This window comes from Melopsittacus undulatus, chromosome 5, assembly GCF_012275295.1.
Source record: "Melopsittacus undulatus isolate bMelUnd1 chromosome 5, bMelUnd1.mat.Z, whole genome shotgun sequence".
NCBI lineage: Eukaryota > Metazoa > Chordata > Aves > Psittaciformes > Psittaculidae > Melopsittacus > Melopsittacus undulatus.
The window spans coordinates 53,004,345-53,024,383 of NC_047531.1; the positions used below are offsets into that span (position 1 = coordinate 53,004,345).

General features: G+C 38.4%; 1 protein-coding gene across 1 annotated transcript in view; it reads left to right on the forward strand.

Annotated features, from left to right (window-relative positions):
- Positions 1-20,039, forward strand: part of DGKI (diacylglycerol kinase iota) — a 109,265-nt gene that overhangs the window by 11,001 nt on the left and 78,225 nt on the right. The window contains exons 6-14 of the mRNA XM_031051320.2: positions 504-564; positions 4,047-4,160; positions 4,733-4,870; positions 5,917-5,995; positions 10,019-10,074; positions 10,826-10,888; positions 11,110-11,183; positions 12,471-12,582; positions 14,841-15,040. Coding sequence (XP_030907180.2) covers positions 504-564; positions 4,047-4,160; positions 4,733-4,870; positions 5,917-5,995; positions 10,019-10,074; positions 10,826-10,888; positions 11,110-11,183; positions 12,471-12,582; positions 14,841-15,040 — 897 coding nt within the window. The remainder of the gene's footprint in view (positions 1-503; positions 565-4,046; positions 4,161-4,732; positions 4,871-5,916; positions 5,996-10,018; positions 10,075-10,825; positions 10,889-11,109; positions 11,184-12,470; positions 12,583-14,840; positions 15,041-20,039) is intronic.

Here is a 20,039-nt window from a genome sequence, read left to right on the forward strand (position 1 = left end):
GAGCAAATCCTGATGAGGAACACTAATTTTTGTTTAAAAACCTCCATGCCTGTATTTATTTGCTTTAGCATAAGAAAAATTAAAGATTTCTGTCATCTCCAGAGAGAACATGAGAATGTGGCCTTTCAGGTTTAGCATGGGAACATGCTAAACTGATCCAGTACTTCTTAGGAGGTGCTGCCTAACCTTGGAGGAGGGTCCAATTTCATGTCCTAGTGGGTTTGTGGGTGTGTAAAGATGTGAAGTGAGTCACAGGGCTCAGGGTGCTTATGCTGCCTGCTGATGTCTTCTCACTGCCAAGGTTTTTAGTAATGCTGAGATTGTTTTTGTTGTGTTATTTTTTATTATTATTTTACTTTTCTGCCTCCATACACATCCTTAGCAAAGAATATTTGAAAATGAACTAAGCATCAGTTAAACTGTCACTCCACAAAATGCATAAAAAGTGCCTGCCTCGTGGTTCTGACGTTTTTTTCCTTTTTCCCCTTTCTTCCTTTGACTAGGCTGGAGCTGTACAGAAAAGTGCCAAACCTGCGGATCCTGGCCTGCGGTGGGGATGGGACGGTAGGTGGCCAGCCCCTGGCTGACCCGTGGTCATCAGCCAAGTGATTAAACTCCTTGCCATTTGCAGTTATGGGTTTCCCACCTCATGATGCCTGCAAAGCCAGAGAACATGTGCTTGTGAAGTCTACTTTTTTCTTTTTAAATTTGCCCTGTGGCCTGACCTGTGTAGTGAAGGGGACAGATCCTGATGTTCTGTTGATTTTATGCATAAAGATTTGGTACAGCTTAAGAAAATAAAGACTAACTTTTCTGGCTTCCTCTCACTATTTACACAGATCTGAGGGGCTAGCAGGTAACGTCAGTGTCTGGAAGCACTGAATCTTAATTTCTGCTCCTTCCTGTTATTGTCTCCATCATGCCTCAGTACAGCCAAATAATCTTCTGTACCTAAAGAAAGTGAGTTTTCCCACTCTCTTTACAAAGCATCTGTGAGGAAGAATATTGCATTGGTCATACTACTAGCCTGAGATCTGAAAGATCCAGATTCAGTATTTTTCTTTGTTACTGAATTCCTGAATGTTCTTGGATAAATAAATAGGGTCAGACCTTTAAAGGATTTAGTCACCTTCAGTTGGAGACAGGGTCTGGAGGCCATGAGTGGTAATAGAGGTATTACAACCACATTACTCTTTGTAAATCTGTCTGTGCCACTGAGTACTTAAATGCATTTGAAAACTGGCCTTTAATCTCTGTGAAGCTCATTTTCCCAAATGTGTTAGATGACAGGTATAATGGTAAGTATGGTAAAGGATAATGCATTGCTGCTTGCAAGGTGCAATGACTGGCCAGGATGGCAATATGTAGATGTTTACAGCACAGAGTGGATTTTTTAACTGTTGTTTGTAGAGAGCTGAACACCTAACCTTAGCCCATCACTGCTTGAACTCCTGAGGATACTTTCTGCTTAGCTTCTGTGGGTTCTTTTAAATCCCCAGCTATAGGAGTTATTCATACCACTGTATCCCCTGCAAAAGTGAATAAAGACCCTCATGATTACGCTATTGTCTTGCTGGTACCGGGGAAAATAAGATGTTACTAAATTGTGATCTTTCCTTGAGAATCACGCAAAGCATTGCTTTAGCAGGAGACATAAGAGCAAGTAAGTGATTCAGTCTGCTTCTGAAAGTCTTTTTCTTCCATCTGATAAAGCCAATATTTTAACAGGAGAAAATAATAAAAATATATTAATATGTTTTGAAAATGAAAATAATAAAATAGAAATGAATGCAACTAGGCTGAGTCTGACCATCGTTTTCCCTTTCAGCATATGAGCGACAGGTGGCAGCACCTTCTCAGTAGTATAACCAGCACTCAACCATTACCTCTGCCGCAGCTCAGTTTGAAGCAAATTAATATCTAGTTATTCCCAAAGACATTACATCTAGAAATGAAAAATCTGGCTCAGATAGACTTAATGAATATTCAATGAGACCAGATGTTACCTTGCAATATTGAGGTGAACCAGAACTTAACATAACTTTTCCATATTAGCTGCTTGCTGTTCCTTTCGATGGCATAAGTGAAAAGCTTTGCTTTCACATCAGCCAGGAACTTTCTATTTACAGGCAAATGATAGTCTATGTCATCTGTGATTGAAAACCAACGTGCAAGGTTTAGAAATTACCTCATGTAAAATAGCACTGTCGTACGTATAAATTAGTAATTTAAATTTTCTTCTTATAAGTTAAGAGCATTTACGGAAATAGTAGGTATTGTAATGATACTTGTACCAGTAGGAGGCTGGGGCACACACAGATGTATGGATTAAGTCAATGGCAATGACAAAGAGCTAATGACAAAGGACTCTTTAGGAAGTGCTGGCCCTGGTGAAGCTGCTGAGACTCTATTCTGTCTCCCATTATTAATACTGAAGGATAGATTATTTTGAAAGGTAGAGGATTACTTACCTCTCAAAATCCCTTAAGGACTCTACTTACTCCTACTACGGGGCCTATGATAGGCTTAAGTACCTTTTGGTGATATCCAAGTTCATGAGTTGTAATTCAGATGACTATTATCAGACAGTGAGCTCTAATATGGTATCACATTTCAGATGAATGCTTTAGTAATTAGACAATAAGTCTAATTAAATATCTGTCTCATAAATGCTATTTATACAACACTAAATTTTTCCATCAAGAGACTTGTAGAAAGATAAATCCTAGAATATTGGGTACTGTGGTGGTTGCTATATTCATCAGGCTATGCCATGGGATGTCTTCGAATTTGAGCTGTTATTCCCAATGTTCATGTTAGGCTGGATGTCTTTTGTGAAGGCCATCCCAATTTAGGTTAAGAATCTATTTGAAATCATATTTCAAATAATTTGTAGTAGAGACTGCACCTTTGAACATTGGCATCAGGAAAAAAAAAGATTTTATCATTTTATGTTTATTTTTTTCTTATTTCTTCATTTAAAATTGCAGCACGGGTTCTTTCACAGTTTGTAATTGACTTTTAAAGGTGAGAAATAGTTTATGAAATAGTTTTATTTTCTTGTAGCAAGAATTTCAGTCATAAAAAGTTTGATAACATTTTCAGCAACAATTCTTTCCCCCTCTTGGAATTTAATGAAACCAAAATACTTTACAGTAATTTGTTCCTTCTGACTAGATTTCTATTTGAAAGTTTTGTGTAGTCCAGAAAAGGGTCAGGAGAGAGAAACAGCTCTCTAAAATAACTAATAACTTGTGATACAAAAGAGGTGGATTTATTATTCCAACCCAAAGCCATCAACCTTGAGGATTAGATTTTCTCTATTATTCCAGCTTTTTAGTCTTTTATTTTATGTATATGAGTACATACATATAGCAAGAATATATATATAAAAAAATACTTTGCACTGAGTCATATAATTCATCATTAAGGTCTATTGTCTGGGAATGGGACACCTGTGCGCAGGTCCATGCTTGAAATCATTTGGACCCTCTGTTCCAGGACACGTTCTTTGATGCCATGCCACTTTAAGTGTGCCTCACATTTTCTTTCCTAACAATTGTCAAAGGTTAGTTTTCTTTGGTAGAATGGCAAATTAAAAAATTATATTGAATTCTCCATATTATCATTCACTCCTCTTCACATACAGTATTTTCCAGAGCAGTGTTTAGGCAGCCTTATGATACGAGGTGTAATTCTATGTGTTTTCATTTCCTGCTTAAGAAAAGCAACTTATGTGCTCCCTTTCCTCATTATCTCTGTGTGCTGTTAAAGATGGCTACATCCCATTGCTTCTGCTTGCACAGGAGCTTCATGAAAACTGCTGGGCATTTGTCCAAAAAGTTAAACCTCAGATGGGGCAGTTGTGGAGTTAAATTTCAGATATTGTAATTTTCCCCTTTCCCTTTCACTTTAATTGATCATCTTTGTAAAGGAGGTGCCATCAGATTATGTCTCTTCCTGCCCCCGCCCCCGCCCCCCCCCCCTTCACTTCCATCCCTTTTATTCTTCCTAACTAATGGCTCTCTGCATTTCCCATCTTATAGGTAGGCTGGATCCTTTCCATCCTCGATGAGCTGCAACTCAACCCCCCGCCTCCTGTGGCTGTACTTCCACTTGGCACTGGGAACGACCTTGCCCGAACTCTCAACTGGGGTGGGGTAAGTGCTGACTGGGATACCCTTTTATGTGGGCTATGAACTTGCTGTTCTGGTTTAGTTGTGTAGAGTGGAACTTCATTTTGACTAAAAGAGTAGGCAGGGCTGTGCTCAGGATCTGCTTCAGTTAAGCACAATGGTTTGGTTCAGTTTCCAATCTGGGACCTAGTATTGCTAATTATCTATTTGTTGTAATGAATGTGGTACATAGATGTATCTGTCTGATATTTCAGGCCAAGTAATAAGGAGGATATGCAGGCTTCTAATTTAAATATAATTTAAATATAATTTATATTTTATTTCTCTGTATTTATCCTTGACTACACGACTGGAGTTATTCCAGGCATGACAAGTACACTTTTGAGTTCCTCTCCTTATAATGTTACTTTGCCTGCCCAAGACTTGTGTACCCCAGCAGCAGCTTGTTAAAACACTTGGTATATCGAAATTTAGCAATATTTTGAGAGGTTCTTAAGAATGTTTGGTCTGGTGTCTTAGGCCAGTGTGAAAGAGGGAGGTAATTGGTGAGTGATTTTCTTTGGTTTCACTATCCATGGCTGATACCCTGCTGTTAGGGTTATACAGATGAGCCAGTGTCCAAGATCCTGTGCCATGTAGAAGATGGGACCATTGTCCAGCTGGACCGCTGGAATCTCCAGGTTGAGCGCAACCCTGATTTGCCACAGGATGAGCTGGAGGATGGGGCACGTAAGGTTAGCACCTCCTTTTTCCCACAGGGTTTGTAGGATGCTTAAGAACATCTTTTGGTTACGCTGTAAGCTGCATGCATGGGGAAGCTCTTAAACTTTTTAATTCTCTAGTTGAATCTCTTCCTTTTGCAGTTCTCATGTGTCAGTCCTTCCAGAGGTGGGCAAAATATAGTTTATATCAACCATCTATTTGTTGTGTTAAGCCCCCAGTCACTGAGCATTTATCTCAAGAACCAAATCCTGGAAAATAATCGCTTGCATTTTATCTGAAAGGTCATTGTTTTTTCTCTGTTTTACCTGGGATGGCAGGAGATGCAGCTGTGTGACTATCACCCATCCCTAAACTAGACAAAGCTAAAAACAGGATGTAGAATTTTATTCCACTAGTGTATCTTGATAGTTGAAGACTGGGAAAATTGTGTGGTGGTCACATTTACAGTAATGTGGCATTTGGACTGGAGTTGTTGAAAGGGTTAGGATCATAAATTATTATTCTGTGAACCATTTTCCTCTTAAGTTGTAATTTCCAGCTACTGTGCTCTCTCTGTAGCCTTGCTGGGTATGTGTAACAATGAAGAGGCCAGATGTGTGCTTCCCTGCCCCATGCATCCTCAATAGGATAAGGGCTTCTTGTCTGGGACTTGTGTTGCTCCTAGTTACATGAGAGCAGGAAGAACACAGCTTGAGTTTCATTAGTCATGCTGAGTTTGAAGTGCCAGCAACTAGGAAAACCTTTGTATTGACATGTTAAGTGGAGCAGCATTATGGAAAACCTCAATAACAACATAAGGAATCCTTTGATGAGTTTACAGAGATACATATATGATCATAAAGCACTGTTTGTGTTCTTTTGGCTTCTGTATGTGATCCTCTTCCACAAACCATTACTAACCTTCAGAGCAACCTTCTGCATACATTTCCCTGATATGTTCCACTTTCTTCTTTGTAGGTTTTCATGAGATGCCAGGCTTAAAGTAGCTAATTCCTCATGTGTCACGGAATGTTTAATTCATGTTATTTTTATATATCTTTTTATTATCTGATTACAGCTTCCTCTCAGTGTCTTCAATAATTACTTCAGCCTTGGATTTGATGCACATGTTACACTAGAATTCCATGAATCTAGAGGTAATAGAAACTTTTTTATGTCCTTAGCCTTGGGAATGGGCATTTATTTTATGAATTACAAATAGGGTTCCACTTAACATCTTGTTCTTGCAATTTAGGAGGAAATATGGAACATAACAACCTAAGGTACACACATGTAGAAAGGAAGAGATTGTACTATGAATTTCCAAGGGACTTAATGGTTTTAGAAAGAAAAAAAGTGCAAGGAAAAATAGCATTCACTGGAGCAAAAGAGCTAAAAGGGGAGCTCTTCAAAATTATGTATGCCAAGTACAGTTATAAAAGAAGTTGATGCTAATGCAGAAGTGTCAGAGTTAAGAGCAGAAAAGAAAACCACAAATGTAAGTCAGGTGCAAGTGTGGAGGTGGAGGGAGGAGAAAATCTGCTAGACTGTGGAAGTAGCAGGAGGATAATTGCGTTCTCAAACTGAACAGCTGTTACCCACGTATGAGTATAGCATAATATCATTAGATTTGGTACAGACCCAAAATGTGCCTATGCAAGTGAAAGGTTTTAATGTCAACAAAACTGTCAGGAATTTGAGCTGTTGTAGTATCTTGTTTGTCCCCTTGCCGATAGCAGTTTTATCACCCCAAACAGATCCAAATGTGGCTTAAACAGGTGGGCTTTGGACTGATGGGAGCTATAGTTCCGGCAAGCATGCTTATGTAAAAAGACCCCATTCAATTACTTGTGTTCAGCTTTTGGTTATTTCAGCTTCATATGCAGGTATTTTTTCTGGATCAGCCTCTCTTATCTTCATTTTCACACTATCAGTGTCATTTCAAGATGAAAAAGTAGCACTCTAATGCCATGCTAAAGAGCAGGATATATGATGGAATGAGCTAATGCATATTTTATAATGTTTAAGACTGCTTCAAGCTTAGGAATCATAATGAAGGGCCACAAAAAGGGCACAGGAATGAAATGATGACAGCTGTATGCATTTTCTTATTAATGTGTATCAGTATGCATTGTTAATGTGACTGTGAAAATACTGTATAGATTAAATGCATAGCTACTTACTTACTGGAGACATTATTTAATAATTAACTTATAAGCCCTATAAAGAATAGATGTTATTCCAGAGATGCCAGTGTTTTAAACATTTACATGGGTAAAAAAAAAACTTGGCAGAGCAAGCTTCTGTGAATGGGTATGTGTGGCCAGGAGCTTTTCCTAGCCCTAGTGTCTGCTCTTACAAGTCATTACTGCTGGTCTTTCTTACCTCTCAAATACTAAAATATACAAAGCAAGTTCTATGTACTTTAGGGGAGAAAAGCTTATAGCTTTGAAGGTGTTACTGGTTTTATTGTTTTTCATGTGGAATTGGGGTTGTTCAGCCTGGAGAAAGGAAGGCTCTGGGAAGACCTTATTGTGGCTTTTGTATGCTTAAAGGGGGCTTATAAGAAAGATGGGGACAGTCTTCTCAGTAGGGCCCGTTGTGACAGGACAAGGAGTAATGGCTTTAAAATAAAAGAAGGTATATTCAGACTAGACATAAGGAAGAATATTTTTTTGTGATGGGTGTAGTGAATCACTGGCGCAGGTTGCCCAGAGAAGTGGTAGATGTCCCATCCCTGCCAACATTCGAAGTCAGGTTGAACAGGGCTTTAAATAACCTGATCTAGTTGAAGACGTCCCTGCTGACTGCAGAGGGGTTGGACTAGATGACTTTTAAAGGTCACTTCCAAACAAAACTACTCTGTGATTCTATGAATTAAGCAGTGAAAAACAGCTTCTGATCTCATTTGCAATTTATGAGAATCCAGGGCAACTTCAGCAAAACTCAAAGCACTTTCACAGCTGTAGCACTTGGTCTATTAAGTGGCTGGATACAGTTGCTTATGTTGAGCCGTTGCAATCACATACAGTATTAAAACAAACAAACACCATGCCCCCATTGCCCCTCTAAACCAAGTTAAATGAAATTCAACTCTCAGCCTGTCATGGCACTTCAAGCAATATAGATTGATCAACTGTTATATTTGGAATAAGCAGGGATTATGATATCTTGGAGGAACCTGTACATTAATGTGACCTTTTCCATGGCAACCTTTACACTTTTCTTGTGACTTATCAGATTGTGCCTTGAAGGTTAGCTCCAAGCTGAACATATTTAGCTCTGCTTCTTCAGGAAGTGTTCTGGGTAGAAACACTTTCCAGTTTCATCCTTTGTTATCTTTATGCTTTGGTGGAGCAGGGAAGATGGAGTTTACCTTATCCCTGTTGACATGCTGTTTGATCCCTTGGCATACAGGATTGTTCACTCGCAGCACACCTACTCCCCTACACACACCCACAGTCTAACATGTTTCATTTCCTAATCCCTGGATGGATTGAGAATGATGAGGATGGAGTGAGCCTTGGATATACAGTCAGTGATTTACTTCTACAATTAAAGTTGCACTCTAATCAACTTTAGGCTCTATTCCACGTCACAAAAGACTCCCTTCTCCCTGCTCATGCTCATCTGCTATGTCAAAAGTGAAATTCAGTGTGTTGAAGGACTGCTGAGTCCCTGACCTCAGAAAGGCTCCTTTTCTGCTCTAAGCTGGGGCTTTGGTTCAGGTCAGTATTTGTTGTATTTTTCCATGTAAAAGCCCGTGCTCTGATGGCAGCTGCCCAGAGACATCAGGGATAGCGAAATCAGAGAATGTGCAGCACTGAGCCTTTAGGATCCTCCTGCTTCTTACATGGGGTGTTGAGACTTTTTGTGAAGAGCTGTCAGCTCAGTAAGCAAGATGAGATTTACTTATGAGGTTAAATCAATTGTTTGAAGAAGAGATGGCTCTTGACTGTGTTCCAGGCTCACCTGTGACACAAGAAATGGATGTTACTGTAGCAGGGTAAACAATCAAACAAGAAACATACAGAATTCTTACAAAATGGAGCCTCATACTGTGAGAGGTAGTGACTTCAAGGAGAACTAGAAGCATTGCTCCAAGGGATCATCTGAGAAGTAGCAATTTGGAAGCATTCACACAAGTGTGATTTTTAGCCAGAAGAACAATCTTGATAGTCAGATGATTTCACTGACTAGAGAATAGTTTTCACTAGAGAACACTAAACAAGTGTATGTGGTTGGTACTACTACTGAATATGGTATCAGAAGTGCTGCTTCTGAAATCTCTGCATGCCACAGACTAGGAAAACAGTTTCCAAGAAGGAACAAGAGTGACCTGTATTCTGGGAAATGTGTGTTATATTGGGAGATTAAAGGAGCTCCATTTAGCTTATCGGAAAGAAAGCTAAGAGGTGATTCAATCACTGCCTATAAGTATTTACTCAAGGAGAAGATATCTGATAGTTGAGGGCTCTTTAATCTGGCAGAAAAATATAATAGAGTTTAGCAGTTAGCAATCAAAGTCTGAAAAGTCAAGATGACAAAACCCCTCCACATTTATTTTAACAGTGAGAATAATTAACTGTTAGATGTGCATTATTACCCTATTAAAATTCTCCATCTCTTGGAGCCTTATCAAAACAAAACAGCTCTCTAAATAGGTTTCAGAGTAATCACTTCTTTTTTTTTGCTACAGGAATATTTGAGCAGAGATGTCTATTCCTCAGTACCTCTTTGTAATGCATCAGAACTGAAGTGTCTGTTTCACCTCGTAATTCATTAATGCTTTACTCCTGCTTCAAAGCATGGGTGCTTCATGGATTTCTAATAACTCTTAGATGTCTGTTCTGTGCTGGCAGTCTCACAAATGATACTGAGGGGTCAAAGATGAATAGTCTGAGAGATACTAAGTACACGGATTATATTCTTCTTAACTCTATGTCAAATTTCTATTTTCACTCTACAGGAAAAGGGAAGAATATCAGTATCAATGTTTTGAGAGCTGATAGCAGATAATGGAACAGATGGGGGTCTCTGGATCCCCAGAAAAGATGTATTTATGTTTTCAGAGTGATGTGTGCTAAAAGCACTGTAGTGCTAGCAGGGAATGTGAAGGTACAATGGAATCTACTTGTTTTATTAGGGTGTATTTATTTTTCCTTTTTATCCTTTCACAGAAGCAAATCCAGAGAAATTCAACAGCCGATTTCGAAATAAAATGTTTTATGCAGGGGTGAGTTGTGGTTTGTCTTACAGAATGATGCTAATTGGTTGGATGTTTTCTTAAGTACATTTCCCCTTCCTTTCTCACATCTCAAGCCCATGACAATCCATTTTGACTGTTGCAATTTAAAGTGCACATATACTGTTTCTGGCAATGCCACACACGTGTCTGTTGAAAAGTGCCTGAAGCATTGTTGCTTTACAGAGCTTAGCAAGTGAGAGACATGCCACTTTTTTGGACATAGTACAGGTTATGTCTTGGTCCATCTGCTTCTGGCTCGCAAGATTCTCAACAAGCCAGTCTGCCTTTTTTAGGGTTTGGAAAGCACATTGTCATTGACTTTCCTAGAGAAATTCCCTAAGTGTTGGCTTGTATCTTTGTATCATTGAGGAGTAGTCTTGAATATATGGTCATGGGGAGCGGAAGTCTGAGATCAGCTATTTTGGGTGATTATTTTTCATAATTAATTATGAAAATGAAATAAAATTACCCACTTTTGCATTTAGGAGGTACATCAACAGAACTTTATTCTAAAATGCAGTTGAGAGAAACACTGATTTGATAATGCGTGATGTATAATGTCTTTCTGGATGATGACTCCCACTGTACTTATGTGCCTTAAATATGGAAATAAATATGTGAGCAAAAATTTACATCAAAAGAATGGCATTTTGGTAATAAGCTCTGTGGTGGAATGAGAAATAAGGAAAGAAAAGAAAGAAAGTGCTAATGAAAATCCCTGCACTTGTTTCTGTTGCAGGCAGCTTTTACAGACTTTCTGCAAAGAAGCTCGAGAGATTTATCCAAGCATGTTAAAGTTGTGGTAAGTATAAGAAATTGTGTCATGATATTGTGGGAAGAGGGGAGGAATGGAGAGAGAGTGAGGTGAGAGTTTAATGGCTCTGTTACTTTTCAGTTTTGAGCATGACATTTGCAACACATTCCAAGGAAAGTCTTGGGAAAGTTGTTACAAAGCAGCAACACTTCTCTTGTCTGTGGCTCCATTCAGCAATTTCTCTGTGCTCTGTCACTTTGGCTTTGTAGTGTGATGGTACAGACCTGACTCCAAAGATCCAGGAGCTGAAGTTCCAGTGTATAGTGTTTTTAAATATACCCAGGTAAGTTCAAGACAGATGCTTGCTTGCTTACTTACAAGTTATTCTAGTCTGGGTCAGTGTGCAGGAAGTGTATTGCCACTGTACTGCCAACTTGAGAGCTAGGTGCTTATAATACTTTTAGTTAGCAAAGTTGAATATTTTGATACAGAGACAGTAGAAGTGATTGGCAAACTTTCAAAAGTTGTGCACTTAACCTGCAAACGAGATAGTAAAGATGCCTGGGCTTTTGCTTAATCAGAAGCAAACTGTGGAAAAAGGCTGGAAAGCAGGGAAAGCAGGAGGGGAAGAATCAATAATTTTCCAGTAAAGGAACACTGAGCTGTTGAAAGACATGATGGTTTAGCATGTTAGAATGTGTCCCAAATCGAAATATAGGTGTATTTTTTAAAGTTGTCCCTCTCCTGCTATCTAGAACATAATCTCAAAACTGTTTTTGACTGTGTATCCCTATCAGTAAAATATTTTTAGCATCATCCCAATATGTGTATATTTATTTATAAAAACTGTACTCATATATTACATACATTATAAAACATACACCAAAGATTAAGAAAGGATGTGATAAAAGTGGAACAAACACTATTTGTTTCTTATTTATTAAAAGTACAAACAATATTTTCTTCACCCTAATTGTCTTGTCATTTGTACACTTTTTTCTCACACTCCTTGTGGTATGTTCATCCTGCTTTGGAGACTACTGCTTTAGACAACCTACCACTTTTCTCCACATGAAGTCCCAAGCACTTGATCTTTTCAGCCCTGCACTTCCCTCACTGCAGGCTTCTATCGACTTGGTGTCACCTCTCTAAAGTTCCCCATTCTGCCACTCTCAGATCACTTTTACATCTGTTCTTTAATGGTAGAGAGAGAAGAAATAAATCTCCAATGCTGGAGATGCTGCTGCAGCCCATGTCTGCCTAGCAGAGGAGCTAAGCAGCTTTCTGGCTCAACAGCTCATCTACAGAAAGCAAAGCAAGCTGGGACAAACAATTACTGCTGCTGTTACCTATTCCCTGGCTTTTTACAATTTTCCTCTCACAGAGGAACAGGCTAAAGATTATGATGGATACATTCATGGATGTTGTACCAGTCTGGAAACCAGAGGCAGGTTTTCACTTTTGTCCAGCCCTTGTCACATAACTTTTAATTGTCCCTGAATCAAATCCTGGGATGGATATCTGGATAATTCTGAAGGACAGCAGAGCAGGCTAATAGTCAGGTTGCTAGTCAGGACACCTCAGGACAAACTTCTTTCTCAAATCTTGCTTTCCAAACCTCTTTCTATAGGTATTGTGCTGGCACAATGCCCTGGGGAAACCCTGGAGATCACAGAGATTTTGAGCCTCAGCGCCATGATGATGGCTACATTGAAGTCATTGGGTTCACCATGGCCTCACTGGTGAGTATATTGCACATGCTTCCAGACACAGTGAATTTTGTGGACTGTGCTACAGAATGCAAGCCACCATGATTCCACGTATTCAGCCAAGGCCAAAACATGCTCTGCTGTTAAATGAAGGAGACAAATAGTAATTTTCTAAGAAAAGAAGTGTTGTTTAAGAATAAAAATGTATTTGCAAAATATGGCTAATTTGCATGTGTATTGCTCCCAAGTTAAATGGCAGGATTATTACAGAAAAAAACAGCATGCAGACATGTTTTTATTGTGGCAATGTTCTATGATCACATAATCACTGATATTTATTTTTAGGTTTTGTATATTTCAATCTATGGCTTAAAAGATTGTTTTTTTTTTAACGTATCTGACATAAATTTTTTCTCTCCTTTTTGTTCTGCTAGAGAAAGAAAATTCAACTAACGATTTTGCCAGTGCACTTTCTGTCAGTGCTGTCCTTAAAGTGGATCTAAAGCTGAGTTACCATAAAGCAATCTCACTGTAAATACCCTAGTGTCCTTCTATCACAGTGGTCAAACACAGTGACAATCTCTTCAGAGGGTGATTAAAGACAGAGAATTGATTATTTATACTTGTGCTATCATGAATCTATTAAAGGCCCTGCAGATTAAATTTAGTGTAGTCAGCAGAAGGCACATAATTGGGCCTCCTGGCAGGTTGTATAGATCATGTTTAAGTCCATAATTCTAGGCCTTTGTTGCCACTATGTCTTGTGTGGACTAAGTGAAAATCAACATGGATAAGCCTGTTTTCACTAAACTCACACACTGATTTGTTGTGTGACCTGACCTCAGAGCATATCACTTTCAGTTAATACCCATGACAATGGTTTTTCTTTCCTCAAAGAGAAATTAAGACAAACCTAATCTTCAAAGTAAGCAAAAATAAATGGTGGTCTTTATCAGCAATCTTGACCTCTCTTTTTCATTGAATTTAGTGGATTAGGGAAATAACCCACAAGTAAGAAAAAATTTTGTTATTTTAGTAGATCTTGTGGAATGAACCTTTATTACTTCATTTGTGAAGTTTCTAGTGTATGCTTTTGAAAATGCTGGCAAGCATACTATTTAGCATGTACCAACTGGCAGTTTTCAGTTGGAAGCTTTTTTGGGTTTGCCACTAATGTGACTTGCAGTGGCTTGAGTGATCTCAAAAGCTAATAACAAGTTTAACTGGGACTGATTTAAGTAGTAGGGCCCTTTGAGCTGCTGTTTCTCTCTAAAGGAAGCCCAGCTCAGAACTGAGGGTCTACAAGTCTACATTGGCTGGGATGCTGAAGGAACCATTGTAACCCTAGACTACTAATGTAATCCTAACTTGCTCTATATGTCTTCCAGATGTGCTTGGTCATAACCAGAAAGGTCTGTGAGACCAAGGAAGGCAGACACTTTATAAGAAGTATTTATTATGAATATTATTGATCATATTATCAGTTGATCCATTATATTAAGCACAGAGAGCAGGATTAAGGTCTTGTATTTAGGCTCTGTTAATAAAGGACTTTTTTTTCTGCATCTGGTTGGGAAATGAGAGTTTGTACTCACATAATAGTCATACTAATTAAAAAAATACATTTCTACTCGAACATGTCTGCCTACAACTTGAAGGATCTGCTCTTTGCTCTCCTTGTTTCATTTCTTCCAAATGAATTCTTGAACATTTATTTGTTTTTAATGAAGTCCTTCTGCTTGCTCTTTTCAGCCTCTCTAGTCTCGTGGTTGAGTTGCTGTGTAAGCTTTCATGATAATGATTTTAAATTCGTCTAATTCACATTAAGGACTGTGTTCTGTTCAGGAAGGGAAAACCATTTTTCTGTCTTGCAGATGTACTTGATTAGGGTTCTTGTTTTAAGGAGCAAATAATTAGTAGCATTACTGTTAGTGAAAAAACAAACAAACTAACCAAAACAAATTGAAACCTTTAAGAATGAACACAGGTATTCATTTGCACATGTACGTGTTTGTGTGTGTATGTGATGAGCTGTGCAGTGTGTATGGTTAGATATGTTTGCTGCCCACCACTTTTTTTTGTGAAATTTTAAGTACTACTTTACAAATCTTAAGTGAAAATACATTCCTTGTGCTTTGTTAGAATGCTTCATGCATGGAACACTGTGTAATGGATATTGTCAGTAGAGCTGCATTTTGGATTTATTAACTGCTTCAACTATTTGTTCTGAGGTATTTTTTCTTTTCTTTCCTGTTTGTTGAACTGTTCGCTTGGTTTCTGTTCTTTTGCAGGCTGCTCTCCAGGTGGGTGGTCATGGAGAGAGGTTGCATCAGTGCCGCGAGGTGACACTTTTAACATACAAGTCTATCCCCATGCAAGTGGATGGTGAACCGTGTCGATTGGCTCCCTCACTCATTCGGATCTCCTTAAGGAACCAAGCCAACATGGTGCAAAAGAGCAAGAGGAGAACATCTATGCCTTTGTTGAATGAGTGAGTTGGATATGTGCATGTCCTAATGGCAAGAGGCCTGTTTGTGGCAGCATATCTGGTCACAGATTTTGCATGTACTGAACTTGCAGTGCATTAAAAAAAAAGAAAAAAATTACTCTTTCTGATCTCTGAACTCCCTTTCCACTGTATTGTAAATACCTGATTTTCTTTTATTCTTTTATCTTCTGGGTTACCCTCTGTCTTGCTTTTAGAAAGGTGTTGTACCTTTCAGTTATTTATTTACAGAGGTTTGTGCAGGCTCAGTAGTCTGCCTCTTAGCTTCTATCAGTTCTGCATATGTATGTTATTTGCCCTGGAAGTTCTTTTGATTAATTTTCTCAACTTTATTGATCTGCATTTTAAGCTTCATTGGAGACCCCTTAGCAATATTTGTCCCTTATACAAAGACACTGAACTACAAACCTAAAGTGGTCAAAGATCCTCGTTTCATTCAAACATCCATGCACCATTTTACTTTTTCTGGGAAGGTAGGTGGAGGATTTTGCTCTTGCAGATGTAATGGTGAGGCAAGGTTTATGATGAGATATAATGTCTTTCATTGGACTAAATTATGTACCTGGAAAAAACAGGAAAGGTCTCAGGCTCACTTCAGGTTGTCTGTGTCTTTCAACAGTATTGTTTAATGAAAGGTGTTGCTTCATTTCAAGCTCTGACTCCAGCTCTTTAGAGCTTCTTGTCATCTAGTGATTGTCAAATTGTTCGTGCAATCAAAACCTCCCTGGCTGCTTTCAGTGCCTTCCTTTTCAGTTTAGCACTCTGTGTTCTCTTATTGAGACTAATGCTTTAAGTTTCGATAAAGCAAGTATCTCTAATGTGCAATTTCTATTTTCCTGGAAAATACATAAGATATATTAATCTCTCTTGAGCCATGAAGAATAGCAGACACTTGCCTGTGGGGAGCAATGACCAATTTCATCCAACCACAATGACTTAATCATTTGCAAAAGCCAGAATTGAGCAGAGAGCAATCCTGGGGCATCTTTTTCTACACTGAGGGAGAGTAATGCAAATATAAAAAGAAAATTCCTGATGTTTCAATCCGATTATTAGCATGGTTAGGCTTGGATTTTGAGGTCTGAATTTAAAATGTGGTAGGGAAATACAGATTCATAGTATATGCCAGTCATCAAAAGGATATTTTTTCTGGTTTAGCTTGATTTAAATGTGCTATGGTAGACTATGCTGCTGTCAGAGTCCTTTGATTTAGCAGCAGACTTTCATTTTGGGAAAATACAAATGATCTGTTGGGAACTGTAGTCTCCATATATTGGAAATGGTATGTGTGTATATTTATATGTATATCTACATATGTTTGTGTGTGTACTTTGCTTTCAAGTGTTAAAGGAGAAGGAGAGAGAGGAGTTGAATCTCCTGGTGTGATGGAAAGTAAATCACATGTTAAAGGTTAAACTCTAGGAATCATTTGAGCATTGTAAGCAGTTCATTCAATATGATGCTGATTTGCTGCATTTCACAAGAGAGAACATTTTCAATTACATATGTTTATCTACATTTTTTAACTTGATATCTGAAATGTATCTTCCTGTTCCATTGAAATCTCCCAGAAAGCCTTATATTTGATTGAATATGATAGATTGTTCTGTTATGACTGTTGTTTGAAAGTTAGACGTGTGAGATTAGTAAGTGGGTCTGGAGCTATCCGTAATTGTTAGACAGCTGTTCTTGAGCTCCTTGCCAGTAAAGTGATTAAAAAATTATCTGTGTCACAGTAATACAGAGCTGCTATTATTGTTGGCATTGATATTTTTGCTAGATAAGGAGAGTAGTAGGATTGCTTTTTGGAATTTCCACTAGTACACTATCATTAGTAGAAAAAGACTTAATTTGAAGAAGTCTTACACTGTTTTTCTATCTTTTACCCTCTCCTTTGTTCTAGAGGTTTTGGGAGAGGGTTTTAGAGAGGATAGTGAGTTTATTGTTTGCCTTGTTGGATGCACTTGAGTTTCCATGGAATAATAATATCTTAGAATTGAACAGCCCATATGTAATGTAGCCAAGTGAGAAGAGATTTCATGCTTCTCTTACTTGTGAGCAAGAGGGCTTTAGAAACATGGTTCTCTTCCAACTGCAAAAGTTACCCATCTTCCTAGCTGCTGCTGTTCTTCAAAACCTGTAGATGCTCTGAGAGGACACTTTTTGTCATAGCTGTGTGAATTACTGGCAATTAATGTTTTATTCAGTTGTTTATTCTTTCACTGCTGAATTTCCTAGAAATAAATTTCTCATTATATTAATTGTCCCCAGTTATTCATGGACTAGTTGTGGCAACTGCTGATGTCTCTTGCTAGTGTTCATCAAATGTTCATTTTTTTTTTTTTTTTGATAATTCCTTTTGGAAGGTTGAGCTGTTTTGATGTGCCATACAGATTATATGATTACTTGTATGTAGGTGAAGATAACCTGTTTATGGATTGTGCTTTTCTGATAACTTTAACATTTTAATTTGAAGTGTGAAGTTGTCAGTTGGTAAATACAGTTACAGCGTTTCTAATTTGCTTCTAATGGAGGTTGTTGGAATGTAAAAGGCAGGCATGAATTCTTCCTCATCCAATCATGTGTTCTGTGATTGAAATAAGTTACAACCCAATAACGATTCTTGAGCCAGAAACAACTTCATAGGTGCAAGGAATATATAGGACAAGGTGAAGCTGCTCACACTGGGTTATGGATTAAAACATGGCAGATAATGGGGTTGTGGGGAAAAAAATGTGGGTGTCTTTTCTCATATGTTTTTTTCTATTCGTACCAGCAAAAGAAAAGTTTTGCTACATTCAGGTCAGCAGAAACATTTTTTTTTTTTTTTCCCTGCAGAAGAGTGAATTATGTTCTTATTGTCCTTCCTTTAAAATACTTGCTGGCTAAGATGTCATTCCTATTCTTCCCTATTGCTCAAGGTAACATGTGAAAGAGACAACATATAGCTGGTTTTCTGTGATCAAGCCAAGAATGTGGTTCTTATGAGCTATAAACAAAATGTACATGGAATAAGAACAGTTGTGGTTCAATTTTTCCAGGAGTCTTTTTCTGATTAGAAACTACAGTTTAGTATGCTTTTCAGTAGGTTTCACTTAATGATCACTTTCTGAACCTCAAAAACCAGTATTCTGATTTCACTGGCTTTTAGTTTTGGTTGAGAATGTTCCACATAATGGAACAGAAAGAAGAAGGAAGAGCTTATAAATAAAACATTTTCCATATGCTTGAGAGGAGCAAAGAGACCATTTGAGTATAAACACTAAAGGAGTCTTGGGAGTCACTATATGTAAAATACATGTTTCCCTAAGGTACATGGAAGAAGAATGGAGACAGCAATTTGCCATTGTGGATACAAAATCTTCAGTAAGGGTATTTTATTTTTCTTAAACGTTAACTAAAGTTGGCTAGCCTTTGGAGACAATTCCATCCGGTCAGATATTGGCTTTGATGTTTGTTTTTATTTCCAGACCTGCTTCCAAAGTACGTTGCCTTGAAATTTTTCAATGCCTGTGAAAAAATCATGGGGCTCCTTGTCTTCCTTGTATAGCAGTGTGCATCGTTTCTCATTGGTCCTAATCACTTGTGTCTAGAAAGCTCCAGTGTGTCATGTAGCAGTGATTTTCTCCATTTGCATGTCTTCTGTTGCTCCTGGCTTCCTAGTGTGAACTTGGAGTTCTGCATGTGTCTTCATTCAACTTGTATGTGACACATTCCTTTTGTTTCTGTTTAAATGTTGTATGTCTTCTCTTTCTTTCTCCTCTTCTACTCTTTCTCTCTCCCCCACCTCTCTTTTTCCTTGTCTGTCCACGCTGTGTACTGCCTTTCTACTGGCCACTCATTTCCTGCTGCCTATAGTATTCATAAAGTGCAGTCCGTTGACCTGAGGAGAGTCTCAGCTCCCCCTGATTCCTTCACTGTGTGAGTACCTTGCTTTTTCTTACTTTCAAAGTTCATAGGTTGGGGTTTTCTTTTCCTGTTAGCCTGTGTGTGATTCAACCACTTCCAGTGACAAATGGGAAGCGGAAGCTCAGGTGATGGCATGGTAGGCAAACGACAGTGGCCTTACAAGGAAAGGCATAATTCCACAGTATCCAAGTAAGGTGAGCAGTGCATGTCTGGTGATGGTGACAAGGTTCAGCCAAAAGTCCAGGTTGCCAGACAAATACATAGCAACAGGCAGGTCTGAAGTTATGTGCCAGGCACCATTCCTGGTAACAGTTGCGATGAGAGCTTTCTGTCCTTTAGTTTTAGTCAAAAGCTTACTGTGAATAAACTCAGCCACAGTTCATATCTCCAGATGGAGCTGATCCCCAGAGATGAGATGAAGTCCCCATCTCAGAGGAGTGGTGTGACACTGGCTGCAGCAACTTCACTGTACTAACTTACTAGATAGCAGCTAAATTACGCAAAAGCCTAATGCCTTTTTTAAAAACCCAAACAAAAACCCCAGCTTGAGATAATACGTCAACTAAGGCAGTGTAATTTGTCTTCAAAAATGCTGGGTTTACTATTCAGTCAAAACCCAGAGTTTGGTTTGTGTTAACACCCCTTTTGTCTTCTCGCTTTGCCATTCATGATGGACATCTTTTCAAATGGGTTAGGATTATCAAATAAATGAATTTGAAATACATGTTGGAAAATATCAAATTCAGAACTACAAATTCAGGTATTCTGAGCAGATACTTAATTCCAAGAATTATTCCTACTCTATCATAAAAGAAAGTCGGTGGTAAATGTCAAAAGAAAACCCATCAACATTTATCCGTTCTAGAGACTGAGCACATGCAATAGATGGCTCATAAATGTTCAACAAACCTGGAGTTATCTGTGAAAACTTTTTAAAGTTTTAAATTTAAAAAGCAAATTTCAACTTTGCAGAAAAGTTAAGCTGACGCCCAGGTGACCATGAGTCAGCAAAAAACTATGTGCACTTGAGGCAAAGTAGGCTAGCATAGTATCCTAGGCTGCGTTAGGAGTGTTG